This window comes from Populus nigra, chromosome 10, assembly GCF_951802175.1.
Source record: "Populus nigra chromosome 10, ddPopNigr1.1, whole genome shotgun sequence".
Classification (NCBI taxonomy): domain Eukaryota; kingdom Viridiplantae; phylum Streptophyta; class Magnoliopsida; order Malpighiales; family Salicaceae; genus Populus; species Populus nigra.
Genome location: NC_084861.1, coordinates 4,833,107 through 4,848,629, shown reverse-complemented (window position 1 = coordinate 4,848,629; position 15,523 = coordinate 4,833,107). Strand labels below are relative to the sequence as shown.

At 35.5% G+C, this 15,523-nt stretch overlaps 2 protein-coding genes across 2 annotated transcripts; one reads left to right on the top strand and one right to left on the bottom strand.

The window, feature by feature from the left end:
• Nucleotides 1–1,760: 1,760 nt before the first annotated feature.
• LOC133705433 (long-chain-alcohol oxidase FAO1-like) lies at nucleotides 1,761–5,736 on the top strand. Its single transcript, XM_062130633.1, has 3 exons — nucleotides 1,761–2,125; nucleotides 2,344–2,616; nucleotides 3,836–5,736. The coding sequence occupies exons 1-3, from the start codon at nucleotides 1,898–1,900 to the stop codon at nucleotides 5,567–5,569; spliced, it is 2,235 nt and encodes a 744-aa protein (XP_061986617.1). The 5' UTR covers nucleotides 1,761–1,897; the 3' UTR covers nucleotides 5,570–5,736.
• A 268-nt stretch (nucleotides 5,737–6,004) lies between these two features.
• LOC133705432 (phosphate transporter PHO1-like) lies at nucleotides 6,005–13,948 on the bottom strand. Its single transcript, XM_062130632.1, has 15 exons — nucleotides 13,609–13,948; nucleotides 12,433–12,516; nucleotides 11,909–12,134; nucleotides 10,993–11,320; nucleotides 10,556–10,604; nucleotides 9,394–9,465; nucleotides 8,943–9,072; nucleotides 8,330–8,450; nucleotides 7,794–8,043; nucleotides 7,518–7,622; nucleotides 7,367–7,411; nucleotides 7,100–7,252; nucleotides 6,703–6,981; nucleotides 6,483–6,619; nucleotides 6,005–6,375 (listed from the first exon to the last, which is right to left on the bottom strand). The coding sequence occupies exons 1-15, from the start codon at nucleotides 13,846–13,848 to the stop codon at nucleotides 6,285–6,287; spliced, it is 2,310 nt and encodes a 769-aa protein (XP_061986616.1). The 5' UTR covers nucleotides 13,849–13,948; the 3' UTR covers nucleotides 6,005–6,284.
• Between the last annotated feature and the right edge of the window lie 1,575 nt (nucleotides 13,949–15,523).

Genomic DNA, 15,523 nt, shown 5'->3' with positions numbered 1-15,523 from the left:
AATTCTTGAAAAACAATTGGAGAACCTATAACATACGAAAAATAATACATGATCACGTCCACAGTGGATCGTGCTGACCACTCTATAGAAAAAAGAATAGCGTGCTTAAGAATTTCTCTTATAGAAGTGCGTTTACTAAGAAATCCTCTGGAAACGCTATACAAATCAAAAATTAATATGAATTATATGTTTTGAATTGTTTTAATGTGTTGATATTAAAAATAATTTTTTTTTTAAAAAATAATTGACATGTATTTTGACACGAAAAGTTATTTGAAAAACAATTGCTACTACACTGCCATACATCAGTATTTTCAAGTAAAAAAAAATCCTACAACATTAAAAAAAAGGCTATAAAGGTTGTGCTCGATATTGCAGAAGTGTTTATGAAAACTTTTTATTTTTTTATTTTAAATTAATATTTTTTTGATATTTTCAGATAATTTTGATGTGTTGATGTTAAAAATAATTTTTTAAAAATAAAAAAATATATTATTTTGATGTGTTTCGAAATAAAAAACACTTTAAAAAACAACCATTACCACACTCCCAAACACACAAGTTTTCCAAGTCTGTAGTGTTAGGCACCGCGATAGAAAAATACTTTTGAAAAAAAAGAATTGCTTTTTATTTTTTATTTTGATTTAAATTAATATATTTTTAATATTTTTAAATTATTTTAATATACGGATATTAAACATAATTTTTTTAAAATAATAAAAATATTATTATAATATATTTTAAAATAAAAAATACTTTAAAAAATAACATCACTTCCTCCCAAACACCCTACTCCTATTCACGACAAAGCTAGTCATTGGTTGAAAAGACATCATGCATTACCTCACACTTTTCAATTGGAGCTCCCACCTAAATTTCACGAGAGTGATCTCTGCTCTTTACCATCATTTTAAATATTTTGATAATGACTAGCTTTGTCCTGAAAATAAATTTTCTGGAAAACGAAATTTGACCTTCGGAATTTGCTAGAAAATGAATTCTATAAAAATCTTTTGGTAAGATTTAGCATTATCCTTCGGGGTATGATTGGTTGGATAATAACTTGTATATGATCATAATTATAAAATTCAATTTGAAAATCAATTTAGAGTAAGGCTTGTAACATGAACAGCGAGGAGTAACCCGAATTAAATATAACTTTTTTTTAAAATTAAAACAATATTATTTTAATTATTAAAAAAATAGTTTTAATTAGATTTTACCTTAAGATTAACCAGATCATAAATAGAATAAGTTTTTGACCTTTATCAAACTAAATCACACCTTTTTAATTTTATTATTCTTTAACATATAGAATGGTCAGAAACTCTAGAAGAATCGAGGTTTTATAATTAGGTAAATTACAAGCCGGGATTCGTGGTCACTTAATGGTTGCCAGAGAATGAGCAAAGACATTAATTAACGGCATTCATTGCCAACTAAACCCATCAAAATCAGTTTCAATACAACATACCAAACCACGAAAATATGCAGCTAGAAAATAACCACATAGATCAATTATGCCGCTAATATTATCAAATTCCTTAGAATGTCATTTCATCAATTGTATATTCAAATTGACACAATTGTCTCTTTCATTCTAAAAAATAAAATAAAATTGTTTGAGCTATACTTTGTACGCAGAAAGTCTTCAGTTTGCACGCTGCATTCAACAGTACATGCGCGTCCCTACACAGCCACTAGAGGTTTTTTTTTTCTTGTTCCAGTTTCCCATCGAAAAAGACCTTAGGTGAAAGCTAATCCTATTACTTACTTTTGAGTACAAAGACAAATGTAATATAATATGCTGTCTTTCAACTTCAACATCATAGAAACAGAGAGCGCGCACCATCGCTTACTGTTCGTGTGAAGGAGAGGTTCTATAGGGGACGGAGAGATGAGAAGAGAGTGCCATCCTTTGTTGATTGGAGGGAGAACAAGAGAGAGCAAGTACAATCATGGGCTCTCTTCTGCTGAGATGGATTCGCTTGCTAGTCTATGTGAAACCATATTGCCTTCTCTGCCGCCACCAGTTACTACTTTGGAAGGAAAACAACACCAACCTACCAAGGCCGTGCAGGCCCTATACAGATCTTCTGGCTCTCAAACGCCTATGCCTGATGAGGTTTACAATCGATATATTCTCCCCTTCTTAACTTCTCTTGTCTCACACAGTTATAGGTGAACACAGACAAATTAAGCAAACAAATTTGTATCGGTTATAGTTTCATGAATTAAATAGTTTCTGATCCAGAAAAAGAAATTGTTTACACTATTCAATTGGCTACAGGAATTTATTGAAATTGACAGCTTTTTTTCTTTTTTTTTTCTTGCCTTGCACAGATTGCAGAGCTTTTAAGGAAGAGGGGTTTGCCAGAAGCTGTGTTCCTGGTGAGATTGGTTCTATGGCTTCTATCTACTAGGCTGGGTACATTTTTGCTTTGCGGGTCTCTTTGTTTTGGGGAGAAATGGCTCTGCATTAAGAATTTTTCAAGCATCTCTTTGGATAAGAGGGAGAAGGTTCTGCAGAAATGGTTCAAACGCAGGTTTTTTACAGCTATCAGAATTGCCTTCATATATGTCAAGGTCTTGTGCGTCTTCGTTTTCTTCTCTCGGGTAATGTTCCCATCACTTTGCAAGATTCTATGCTCCTTATTCTTTGGTATTTAGTGAAAAATGATTTATCAGGAATATATCTAATAATTTATTCCAGACATAGAACATAGAAGCCCAAGATAATTTCTTAGTTAATAGTAATTAATAATTACCCTTTTATACTATTTTGGGTATCACCACAAGCATTGGTCTTCGGTTTCTTATCATTTATCTATTTTTGGTATAAATGACTAGTTCAAGATCTAATCAAGAGGAGCTAAATCTGCCTTGATATACGAAAATTAACCAGAAAATATATTTAAATTTAAAATTAAAAAAAATCTAAACTTGAATGAATCCAACGGCAAATTTGGAGAAGGTTTATTAATAAAATTTAATTGTTTTTATTTATTTTCAAATAAATAATATTTTAAAAAATAACTGATAGTATACTGCCAAATACCTCATGAAAAGTGAGCAGCTGGAGCTGCATATGGCCAAAACAACGACAGGCATAAAATGAAAGAGAAACTAATCGTAGGCTGACACCTCGTTAACATACATCTCTATCCAGGATCGATACTGTGTGGGATATTCTATTATTAGCTATAATGCTCCTCTCTCGCCAAAATTTTGAGCAGAGAGAAACAAGTGACTTCTCCTTCTCCTTTTACCTCTACCGACAAAAGCATCTTGCTTTAAATGGAGTTGTTGCTTTCAGTGTAAGGAAAAGGCTTTTGGACCTCACATTGCCATTTTTCTTACGGTTTTACAATTCTGTGCAATCTTGGATATGATTATAGGATGTAATGAAGATTTTCTGCTGTGATTTTGTGTAGGCAGTCCTGATAGCAAGAGTCCATTTCTTCACACTGCTAATTTATGCAGAAATGTATCATGGCTCCGATCCATTAATTCATCAGTAATAGTATTAGTTTGGTTTTTGATCACTTCCTTTCGTATAACAGCTTGAATTGGAAGCATATATATCATCATTAATTCGACCAAACAACATGAAACTGACGTCTTAGCTGCCCCATTTAATCATACGACCATATATATTCCATAAAGAATAAAAACTGATGCACCCAACCATCTCCATCCAAACAATTAATCATGCACTGCACTCGTTTCTCACTTGGGTAAATCACAGATGAAAAGGTTACAATGACCCCCCCCCTCGTCTACAGTAGCAGTTATTTCAAGTCTTGAAGATCTCCAACTTTATCTGCTTCTACAGGTTGGTCAAAATGGTGACAACCCAGCATGGGAAGCCATTGAATACTGTGCAGGCACTGATGAAAATCCAGACCAGGTTCCGAAAGAGAGGCCCCTTCAAAAGGGATTGATAGATACGAATCAAGAAACTGACTCCACCCTTCTCCGCTCTCTTACAGAAAAAGGCCTAGAAGTTACGCGAGATCCTCGAAGGAACCTTTGTAAAATCAAATGTGATGTTGTTATTGTTGGCTCCGGTTGTGGTGGAGGAGTTGCCGCGGCTGTTCTTGCAGCTTCTGGGCAAAAGGTCTTTGTTCTCGAGAAAGGGAACTACTTTACTGCTACGGATTATTCTGGTTTGGAAGGCCCTTCCTTGGCTCAACTATACGAATCAGGTGGATTGCTTACAAGTGCTGATGCAGGGGTGATAATTATGGCAGGATCAGCAGTTGGAGGAGGTTCTGTTGTTAATTGGTCAGCATCCATCAAAACACCAAACTCTGTGCTTCAGGAATGGACCAAGAACCAGAAAATTCCACTTTTTGGTAGCCCTGAATATCTTTCTGCCATGGATACTGTTTGTGCGAGAATAGGAGTTACAGAGAATTGTAAAGTGGAAGGATTTCAAAATCAAGTACTTCGAAAAGGGTGCGAGCGCCTTGGTGTTCCCGTCAAAACCGTCCCACGAAATTCCTCAGAGAGACATTATTGTGGCTCTTGTGGTTATGGTTGTCGAAAAGGAGAGAAGAGAGGGACTGATCGTACATGGCTGGTTGATGCTGTTGATAACGGGGCAGTGATCTTAACAGGATGCAAAGCAGAGAGATTCATATTGGAAAAGAACAAGGGCTTAGGTAAACGAAAAAAGAAGTGCTTGGGAGTGATTGCAAAAATTATAAACAACAACATCATAACAAGATTGCAAATCGAGGCCAAGGTAACAATCTCAGCATGTGGAGCTCTCTTGTCACCGCCTTTAATGATCTCTAGTGGATTGAAGAATCAGAATATAGGTAGGAACCTTCATCTGCACCCTGTCCTAATGGCCTGGGGATACTTTCCCGAGTCAAATTCAGAGTTCAAGGGGAAAGTATACGATGGTGGAATAATCACAGCAGTTCATGAAGTGGTAGCAGGAGACTCCAATGTAAGGGCAATTGTAGAAACCCCTGGATTAGGGCCTTCTTCATTTTCTGTATTATGTCCCTGGGTGTCTGGGCATGACATGAAGAACAGAATGATGAAGTATTCAAGAACTGCTCACCTCATAACAATAATAAGAGACAGCGGGTCTGGAAAAGTTACGACGGAGGGAAGGATATCCTATAACTTAGATGCATCGGACAGAGACAATCTCAAGGTAGGGCTGCGGCAGGCATTGAGGATTTTAGTAGCAGCGGGAGCAGTCGAAGTGGGTACACATAGAAGCGATGGGCAGAGGATCAAATGTAGAGGGATAAAAAAAGAGGATCTGGAGGAATTTTTGGACACAGTTTATGCTACCGGGGGGGCTCTGTCACTGGAAGAGGACTGGATGTTTTACTCCTCAGCCCATCAAATGGGGAGCTGCAGGATGGGGATTAATGAAAAAGAAGGTGCTGTTGATGAGAATGGAGAAAGTTGGGAAGCAGAAGGCCTGTTCGTTTGTGACGCTAGTGTTTTGCCAAGTGCCGTGGGTATTAATCCAATGATCACAATCCAGTCCACTGCTTACTGTCTCTCGAAGAAAATAGCAGAGTCCTTACGCAAAGACTAAAGAACAGTCCTCTAGAGCTTAGAGAATCCTGTTAATCTTAAACTTGTCCAAGAAAATAATTTGTTTCAGCAGGAATTAAATTATAAGACTTGATTAATAATGGTCTCAATTGCCAAAAAATTGTAATAATATCGCATAATTAATAATAAAAACACGTTTTTCTCTAACCTAGGCTCTTCTTTTAACGTCTTCAATTCTGACATTGTGTCTTGAAAAATGCCTTTAATTTTTCTGTCTTTCTTGATCTTCAATGTGCTTCAAATTCATTTGGGTAGTCTATCCATTTCATTCAACTCGATGCAACCATTTTATTGAAAGGGCTGTGGGCTGCCTAAAGCTTTTCAAAATTTATACTTTTCAACATATAAGACGAGTCATGGGGATATTGTAGCTGCCAATGGATGTTCTTCAAGTCATCACCACAGGAAATGAAAATTTGTCGAAGACATCAGTTTCGTTCATATCATCAAATCGAAGTCAGAATTCCCAATGTTGTACAAGATAATAATTCCAAGTAAACTTGATGCTCGCTTTCTTCATTACACTCAAAGCTTTACAATCACCGAATCAGTTGGATCTGTGAAGAATGAAAAGGAGACTCGCACATTGTTTTATAAGATGTGGATCCCATATGGCCCCTATATGTCAGCCTTCTAGGAACTGTACCTGGAATGAACTTGCAAGGAAATTCTTTACATTTTGACGGTTGGACATCTCAGCCATCAGAATCAGTCTCGCGGAATGGCAAGGGAACTGCTTTCACCGCCCTGAACCTGCCAACATTATTCAGATGCTCATTCTCCAACCTGTTTCAACACATTCTGACTAATGTTAGAAGATGGATATTTTTCCTCTAAAGACCACAAAGCTCTTCTCTTAAACTTTTCTAAGTAAAGAATGAAATAAAATGTACCTGTAAAAATTCCAGTGGCCACGTCGAATTACCTCCAAAGAAGCCAATAAAAAATCTAACATACGTGACTCAACCATGTTGAAGCGGAACCCCATGACAGTCTCCACCCAAGCAACTCTAAGAACTATGTTCAAGACCTGCAATTCAATTTCTCAATCTGATAAGAGCTTCCATATTTAACGCTTGAATGGAATAGGATTTAAATGGAGGGAGAACTCACGATGGACATGTAGTAGATGCTTTTGTTCTTCAGTATCAAATTATCTCTTAGCCATAGATTCTTGGATTTAGAGTTGAGAAGGCCCCAGTCCTTAACAAAATCCCAATACAATTGATAGACTGTGGAAAACACAGAAGTAACCAGGACTATACCAAACCATAGGTGGTTCTCCTGCCTACCGTAAGTTATCCTCGCACCAGCTGCCACCATGGCAGAAACGTACTTCCCCATGTTAGCCAAATGGTTGAGGTCACTTTCATCAAACCATCTTCTTGCACACTTTCATTGGCAAGAAAATGTATTAATTGGAGATAAAGAATTTGGCTTTGAGTGACTAAAAAATAAATGAGCATACATTTTTGAAAGAAAAGTGCGTAGTTGTTAAGGGGAATTATACCTGCATAGCACGCCAATAGTAAGGCAAAAATGAAATGACATAAGCAAGCTCCCTATATAGCCTTCCGGATTTGCAAGTTTCATATCTATGTGTCTTGAAACTCCCAGCTAGAAAGTAGCAAGTTGTGGATCCCATGTGCCTCAACAATGGAATCTGTATTAGAATCGTGAGGAAGATTAGCCAAGCCACAAACTAATTGAAATCAAGAGAAAGAATATACAGAAGTTCAATGCTTTAAGCAGTAAATTATATGCTAAGAGAAATCACCTGGCTAGTAAGTTGGTCTGCCATGAAAAAGTCGACCATCAAAACCTGCAAATATGTTGTAATCAAGAAAACCAAAAAACAGAATTTTGGGTTATTACACTGACAAATTCTCATAATGCTCAACAAAATAAACAAGTATGATATTATATACCTTGTAAAATGGAGAGCAGACTATGTTTCGTATAATCCGGATGAAGCAATAACGTGTTGGACGATAGAAGATGTCAAAAGGGCAAATGAGCACGAAAATAAAAATCTGAAAAATACATGTGGATATCAGCACCCGTCTCTAGTTTAATATGAGGTTCAATTGCAGTTCTGATGAGCTTCCAAGGAAAACGACTTCTGCTTGAGCAAATATGCAATGCTGGTACAGACTAGGAAAACTTGTAACAGCTTGCTACTAACAGGAACCAGTAACACTTACTAGGAGGAGAATCCCAGGAATGGCATCGACATGGTTTGGTGAAAAACCGCTAGCCCTTAAGAGAAGATGGATTACCATTGCTGCAACCACCGAGGTCATGAAAGTGGTGCAAATAAGAAAGGCATCTCTGTACTTAAGGGCTGTGCTGGGTTGGAATTCAAAAATAAAATTGTAGTTGATCCGTGTGCCCTTCCACATGAAGAGATTGCACCCGTACATAAACAAGTGAAAACTTAACAAGGCGAAGACACTGCATAACATGACAGTTAGTCCATCAACTGCAGATTCAAATCATCTTATCTTGGATAGTATAAACATAAAAACAAGCATATGCTTTGTTGCTTACAATTTGCACTATCCTACTTCTCAAATAAATCCTTCATTTCTTGTCAATCCAGTTACAAGGAATTCCATATTATTCATCTAGTCCATTAAGGCATATTAAGTTCTTCCAATTTATTTTTTTTGTTAAAAACCATGTAGAATTTATGTGAAGAATTACTAAGTGGATTAAAGATAATGTTCATAATAAGCACCTGAAAACAGGGTAGACAGTTTCCACGTATGATCTTTCAGAATTTGGCTTAAAAATACCAGCCAAGTGTGCCAAGATTGCGTATAAACTGAACAGTGATACAAAACAACCAGTAAGCAATCCTGCAATAAGCAACAACAAAAGAAAAAAAACATCAATAAATAATAAAAAAACATGAATCTTCCTGGAACAGCACCAGCAGCACTGGTTTGGTGGGTCCAATTCTAATTACACTAATAAACCATGATGAGGGTATTATTTCCACAAATGGGATTAGTGGCCACTGCCAGGACTATTTCTTGTCCATGGGAATTTTGAGCGCGGCATATTTTGACCGAAAGGCTAATCAAATAATATTTTTTCAAAAGTGTTTTTTTTATTTAATTAAAAATTATATAAAAAACATTAATTTAATGTTTTTTAAATAAAAAAATACTTTCTAAAATCCTAGGTCAAGTCTCACCACTCAGACTAACCCTTGCGAGCTTTTTTTCATCTAGTATGTCTACCCTACCAAATAAAAATGGATTTGCCTTGTCAATGAACTTAATTAAACGAAGTGATGAGAGGTGGTAAAGATTATTGTCGGTGCGTGTCAGAGAAAGAGAAATTACCAACAAAAAACGTAACCATGTGAGACTCTTTTTGTTGCTGGGGTTTCAGGAACTTCATCGCCTTTTTCCTGTCATTGTTGGCGAAGTGCTTTGTGAAGATGGACTCCACATCATCCATTAGTCTCACAACCTTATCAGTCAAGTAGTATAATATTACACATAATCCTCATCAGAAAACCATCAATCCCTTTCTCCAAATGTACTTGAGTAAACAAAATGCAAATTACATATTTGTGGAGAGCTAACCAGAAGTCATCATGCATACAAAAAGAACATGGCTGGACCATATCCTTGCCACGTACATTTTGGCATAGACATTAATTAGGTAGTGGGTGAAGAATAATAACACCACAGTATGATCATGTGCAGGCGAAGGATGCAATTCTGAGTACCATATGCACAACAGCAAGGCATCTTTCTACATGACAAAATAATGATAATGTCTTGTTACCTTATCAGAGCTAATGAAGTAGGATCTCTTCACTACTTTTAAATAGCTTGCTGATGCTTGTTGATTAGAGACCTGTTTATGTGTGAAAAATCCCAGTTTCAGTTGTTTTATGAACAGTACTAACTCATGAAGTTTATGCAGATGACATGGTGAGATAATATGAAATTGCATTCATCACTATTATATGCATAAGATTATCAGAAGAATGACTTGATATATGATAAATTATATATACTGTTATTTTTTTCATTACTAATGATGACGAGTCCAATTATAAAGTATTTATGTAGAAGGAGATATAAGATTCGATCGGGATAGTTAAAAGATGGAGCAATTGATGATATTTAGAAGTAAAAAAATAAAAATATATGCTCCAATTAATCCCTTAATTTTATTACATCATCATTAGGTAAGGATATTTGGTGGTCTCACATTCTTCATGTGAGGAACATATATATATATTGATGTTATTGTCTCCAACACGAGTTAATTAGAAAGCGGTTTGGTTTCGGAAGATACAAAAATACTTTCCCACTTCAAGATATCTACCAATTCTCAATTATATATTATTATTATTGTAAAATCGCTATAGTCCACAGTGAATAACATTAAATTCAAAATGATGTTATTTTAACTAAATATATATATATTTAAAATCTTTAAGCCTATTTCTTTCAAAATATAATGTTTTTGAGAAACTGTTTTATACCCAGTTTTTAGAATATCAACATAATTAATTATCATTTTTTTTAAAAAAATTTGTTCATAAAAATTATTTTCCGTACTTTAATATCTTATTTCTGTATTTCTTTTCGGTTGCTTTTGATTAATAGAATTTCTCACTCATAAAAAAAGGAACAATATTGGTTTAAATGGATTTTGACGTGTTAGAGGGCTGGGTTGAAGAAGGCATGAGCGAAGATAAATTATTTGTAAGCCAACACAGGCAGAGCTGTATAATCTCAATAGGGATTTAATTTGATTGAGATATGATTTACAAGTGGGGGGCTAATTAACACAATTTGTTGTTTTCCCAAAAAAAAAAAAGAGTTTTTTTCTTCTTCTTGTTTCTTTTCCTTTTTAGAATATAAGTAAAATGCTCGTCTTTCTTCCATGCATACATGAACACATAAACTGAAAAGCTGAGGTAAGACCACCTTACCTTGTCGAATTTCTTCAATATTTTCGTGAAGGCCACCATATTCAATGAGCTGCCAAAAATAGGAAAGCTTGTATATCAAGATATGCAAGGTCATAAAAAAATTTATCTTCGTAGCACTATCTAGCTAGCTAAACCCCAATATTTTACAACCGTGTTTAATTCCGTCCAAATTAAATCAATCATTATTGTGACGACGTTGGAGTGGCTGTTCAAATGATCAAATCCATGACATGGAATGGCAGATCTGTCCGTCGATTTTAGGAATTGGGAGTTTATATATAATCAATAGAAAATATTTTATACACAACAGTCCACGCACGAAGAGTATTTTTAGGTGGTGGGAGACATGCAGTCCTCTCTTAAAAGACTGGATATTATGAGACAAAATATATAATACGATGACGAGGAATTATATATATATTGGTGTGAAAATGAACCTGTAAGTTTTAAGTAGACCAAGGCCTCTATAGAGCTCCACAAATGCACCTCTAATCATCTTCTCAGCACACTGGATTTTCTTTCTATTAATGAAATCTCCAGCACCTAATTCCTTTTTAGGGTTATTAACCAAATCTTCCCACAACATTGATGTTACAGCCGTGATCGTTCGTGTTGGTGCAGCAGCTGGAATGCCAATCCTCATTGCCATCTTAGGTTTCTTTGTTTTTTTTCTTGTGGCCGAATTGATGCCCTCTCTCTCCAGTGCTGCGATGATTTCATCAATCTGTGAATCTGCAGAGGTCTCATTTGACACGCTTGCACTTTCTGCGTAATAACATTAGGGAAATGTTATGTATACAAATTAAAATCATACTAAATCCTTGTTTTATATATGATTGTTCGTGTTGGTGCAGTGATCAACCGTTGCCATGCTTGCATGTATAACATTGGTAATAAAAGTAAATTCATAATTTGCAATTAAGAAACTACGACTGACGTGCATGCAAAACTAATTCTAGGCCTAATTGAAGTTAAATTTTCATCTCTCTCTCTTGTATGCCAAAGGCCTAAAAGTTAGAGATCCGATTTCACGTGTAAATTAAATTAAATGACTGGAGTCAATTTTTAGTTCTTGGCTCAATGGATTACTGGTATCCGACTCGCTTCTTTCCGTTTCTGGAAAGTATCCTGTTGGCGATATAGTTTGTCATCATAAATAAACCAGAGAGAGCATTAATTGATTCAATCTGTTCACAATCTCCCTTTTAGCCACGTCTATGTATTGCCCACCTACTTGGCTAGCTAACGCACCCAAGTTCCATGAGTCTCCACGTACTTTCAAACGGTGTGGTCTCAATCTCATAGTATCTACTCCAATCTATTAGTTTTATGTCAAAGAAAAACGACCGTTACCAGAACAAAAGGAGTTCCGAGGTGGTGAGGATGAGCAAGAAAGAGGAAGGACTCCGGCATTAATCGGCTTACGACGGTGCTCGTTGAGAACCCGTTTGAGGTCCAGCAAAGTCTCTAGCTGCTTGTTAAGTATCTCTCCTCTTTCAAGAAATTCGCTCTCTTTATTCTTGTAAAACTGGTTCACTTTATTTAACTCTCCATCCAGACTCTCAAAAAACACCGCCACCTAAAATATGAAGTGCAGAGATACAAAAACAAAGAAATCATAACCTGTAAAAATGCCTCCTCCCCTCCTAATTTGTATAATTAATCAGTCATAATTAACTCTCAAAGATATTAATTTGATTAAAGATTGGCAAACTACATGAGAAAATCCGTGCCACAAAAGGAAATGACAGAAAATAAACTAAATTAAGGAATATAATGAATTTAAATATATGTACAAACTTAGGAAGCTATATAAAACCTAGTGAGTAACAAGTTTGATATAACCTTTTGGGGCCATGCGATCACTTAATATATACCTCATCTTCTTCGGAGAACAATTGAACAAGCTCGGTTTGGTACAGTACTTCTTCATCACCATCCTCCATGCTCTTGCTCCTCGCCTGTAATTAACCACCGAAAAACTTATGCTTTTTCATTGATTATTTTCTTTTGATATCAAACTTTCGTTGAGTCCTTGTTCTTCTCTATGTTATTCACAATAAAATCGTGACTAGCTACAAGAACCCTACATAACCGTTTCCTTGATTTCGTGAGAGAATTGGAAAAATAACAAAACTGGGTGGAAAAAAAACCCAAAAAGGAACCGCACTGGGTGGATTATGACTCGCTCGAGTGCCATATCCAACAATAGAGTAAAACCATTACCAATTTTTAGTGGGGGTCCTCTGAGGAAAAGAAGAGCTGCCACTTACGCAGTAGAGAAATTAATTAAAAATTAGAGGAGATAATCGTTACTTAGACATATATAAAACAATCAAATATATAAAAAAGATAAAGATATATATTTTTGAGGTAAGAAGCACAATAAAATATATTTCTTATTATATCATGTCTTATCTCGTCCATCAAGTTATATGACATCAAAACAACTGCGAGAGATGTTGTACTAAGGATGCGGGACCCATTAATTGAACTTTGGATGGTTATAGAGAACTCTAAAAATGAGGGAGTAAAAGAATACTTATACAAAACCAAAAACCACCTGAAATGTTGTCGAGAAAGCAAATATTTTCTGGCACGATGGCAAGCTGAGACCGACAGAGGACGAGTAACAAAACTCGAGGATACCCAAAAATCATGGGAAAAAAAAAACAGAGAGAGGAAAAAAAAAGAGGGATTATATATCGGCGATTGTGTTTTCATCATATCGGAAAAATTGATACTTTTTGCTGCAATATTGATGCAGCTTTTGTCTTTTTGATGAATAATTTGATGCCACTTTGCTTTGTTAATATTGGTTCCAAAAAGAGAAGAAGAAGAAAAAAAACTATTCAGAACACTCCGATCTCTCGGTTTGTGAACTGGAAGAAACCATTAATGGCCGAAACCCCCACTTCTTATACATTAATGAGCTTACTTCGAAAGCCCAACTTAACTACTTTTTGAGGTTGAAGATACAAGATTTCACATTAACACGTATAATACACACATGATACACGTGTTTATGTGTGTCTTCTTAAGTTGTGAAATACCTGAATGATTTCGGTTTCGGTATCGGAGTGGAAGAGTTTGCTGGATATATTTTTGGCGAGGGAGCGAATGGGATCAAAAATGGAAAGACCAAATTCATGGTCAAGAACTTGTTGGGGTTGTTTGGATTTCTGTGAGAGTTTGATCTTCTTCATCTGCTTCTTGAGTTGCCAGTAGTTTACAAAGGCTTCCTTCCATTCTGGGATTAGTTGAGCTTCAAGCTCCTTTGAGAACTTCACCATTTTCTTCTCTTTGAATGGAAAGGAAGTCGAGAGAGAGAGACAGGGAGAAGGAAGAGGGAGGGAGGAGAAGAGAACCTTTGAGGGTGCTGGAGGGATTAGGGAGATTTGTGTGTGTGTGTCTATATACATATAGAAAGAGGAAATGACAGCAACGTCGGGGGAAATGAAGTGAGATCCTCTTCTATTGGGTGTCGACACGTTGAGAACTCATGTTAGGTTAATCAATATGACTCACATGATATTAATTTTCCTGGATATATATATCAACGAAGGAATTGAACCCTAATCTTGCGTACTTCTTATAAAAAAAATACATTTATTATACTTTTGTTCTATTTACTAATGACTTAAAACTCTTTATGTTATTATTTTAGTTAGGTAAAGAACCAGTTTGATTATCTGTTTGGTATATCGTTTCAATTGGAATTTTTAAAAAATTTAATTTTTTTTATTTTAAATTATTTATTTAATGTTTTTAAATCATTTTAATATGTTAATGTTAAAAATAAAATTTAAAAAATAAAAAAATACTTTAAAAAATAATTATTATCACTGTAAAATAAAAACCTATATGCATGTCTGACTCACCCGTAAAATTATTATTCCTTTCATTTGCATAAATCAATAATGGCCTTTTGTTTTACAAATTAATTAATTTCCTTCATTTTCCACTTTCGCTTTTCTATCGCCATTCCTGTGATCTCTTTTTAGCTCTTTTTCATAAGGCTCATTCTTTTCTGGCCCTAGTCGTTAATCTCTATATAATTACTAGTTATACATACATACATATATATATATATATACATATATATATATATATATATATATGCTTCCTAATTTTTATTTTGCTCTTCACAATTATAACTAAGTGATCGAAAGACCCTATACTCTTCCGTCTTGAATCTTCTTCACCATCTGGTTTGGTGGAGGATAGTTCAGATCTTTCGTTCGTCTAACAATGGAAATCGACTCGGTTAATAGTGTCTATACCGAAAAACAAACTATTCCTTGTTTACTATATATGAGGTCTAGCGCTTGTCAAAGAATTTAATTGGATGAGGCCTTAATAATAATAATTTTAAATCACATATTTACAATTATTTATTCTTGACTTTTATAATTTAATTAGATTGAATAAGTTTCAAACATTAAGTTTCAACCAGTGGCTCTTTCGGCGCGTTTAAAACACGTGGATTGATTCTTTGCCAGAATATACTCTCAGTTTGCCAACTAAGAATTGAGGGGCTCCATGGGATCCGATGAGCACTGTTGAGGAGTTGTTCTGTACAGTACAAGGGACAAATACACTGGTTCTCGTGGGATTTGCTGAAGAAAAAAAAAATAAACTGCGGTGCCATATTTGCCGGTAGTTTCTCCCTTGGAGGGTTTCATGACGGTGTAACATGGCGTCCCTTTTGCGTTCCCCCACCGAGACAAGTCCCCACGTTTTATTAGATCAGTGGACTGTACATGGGAGGCCCTTTTTGGTGAAGAAAACATTTTCAAGGGTCTTTAGCCTTAAAAGAGTGCCCATAACTTCGGGGCGTGCAGCCCAAAAATAAAATTCCTGGGATACTGTTACATAACCTTTTAAGGGCTGTACATGGCGGTTGGCTCAGAAATTGGATGGCACATTAGGTCAAACTTGAGAGGATGTCCTAGAATCTACGAGACA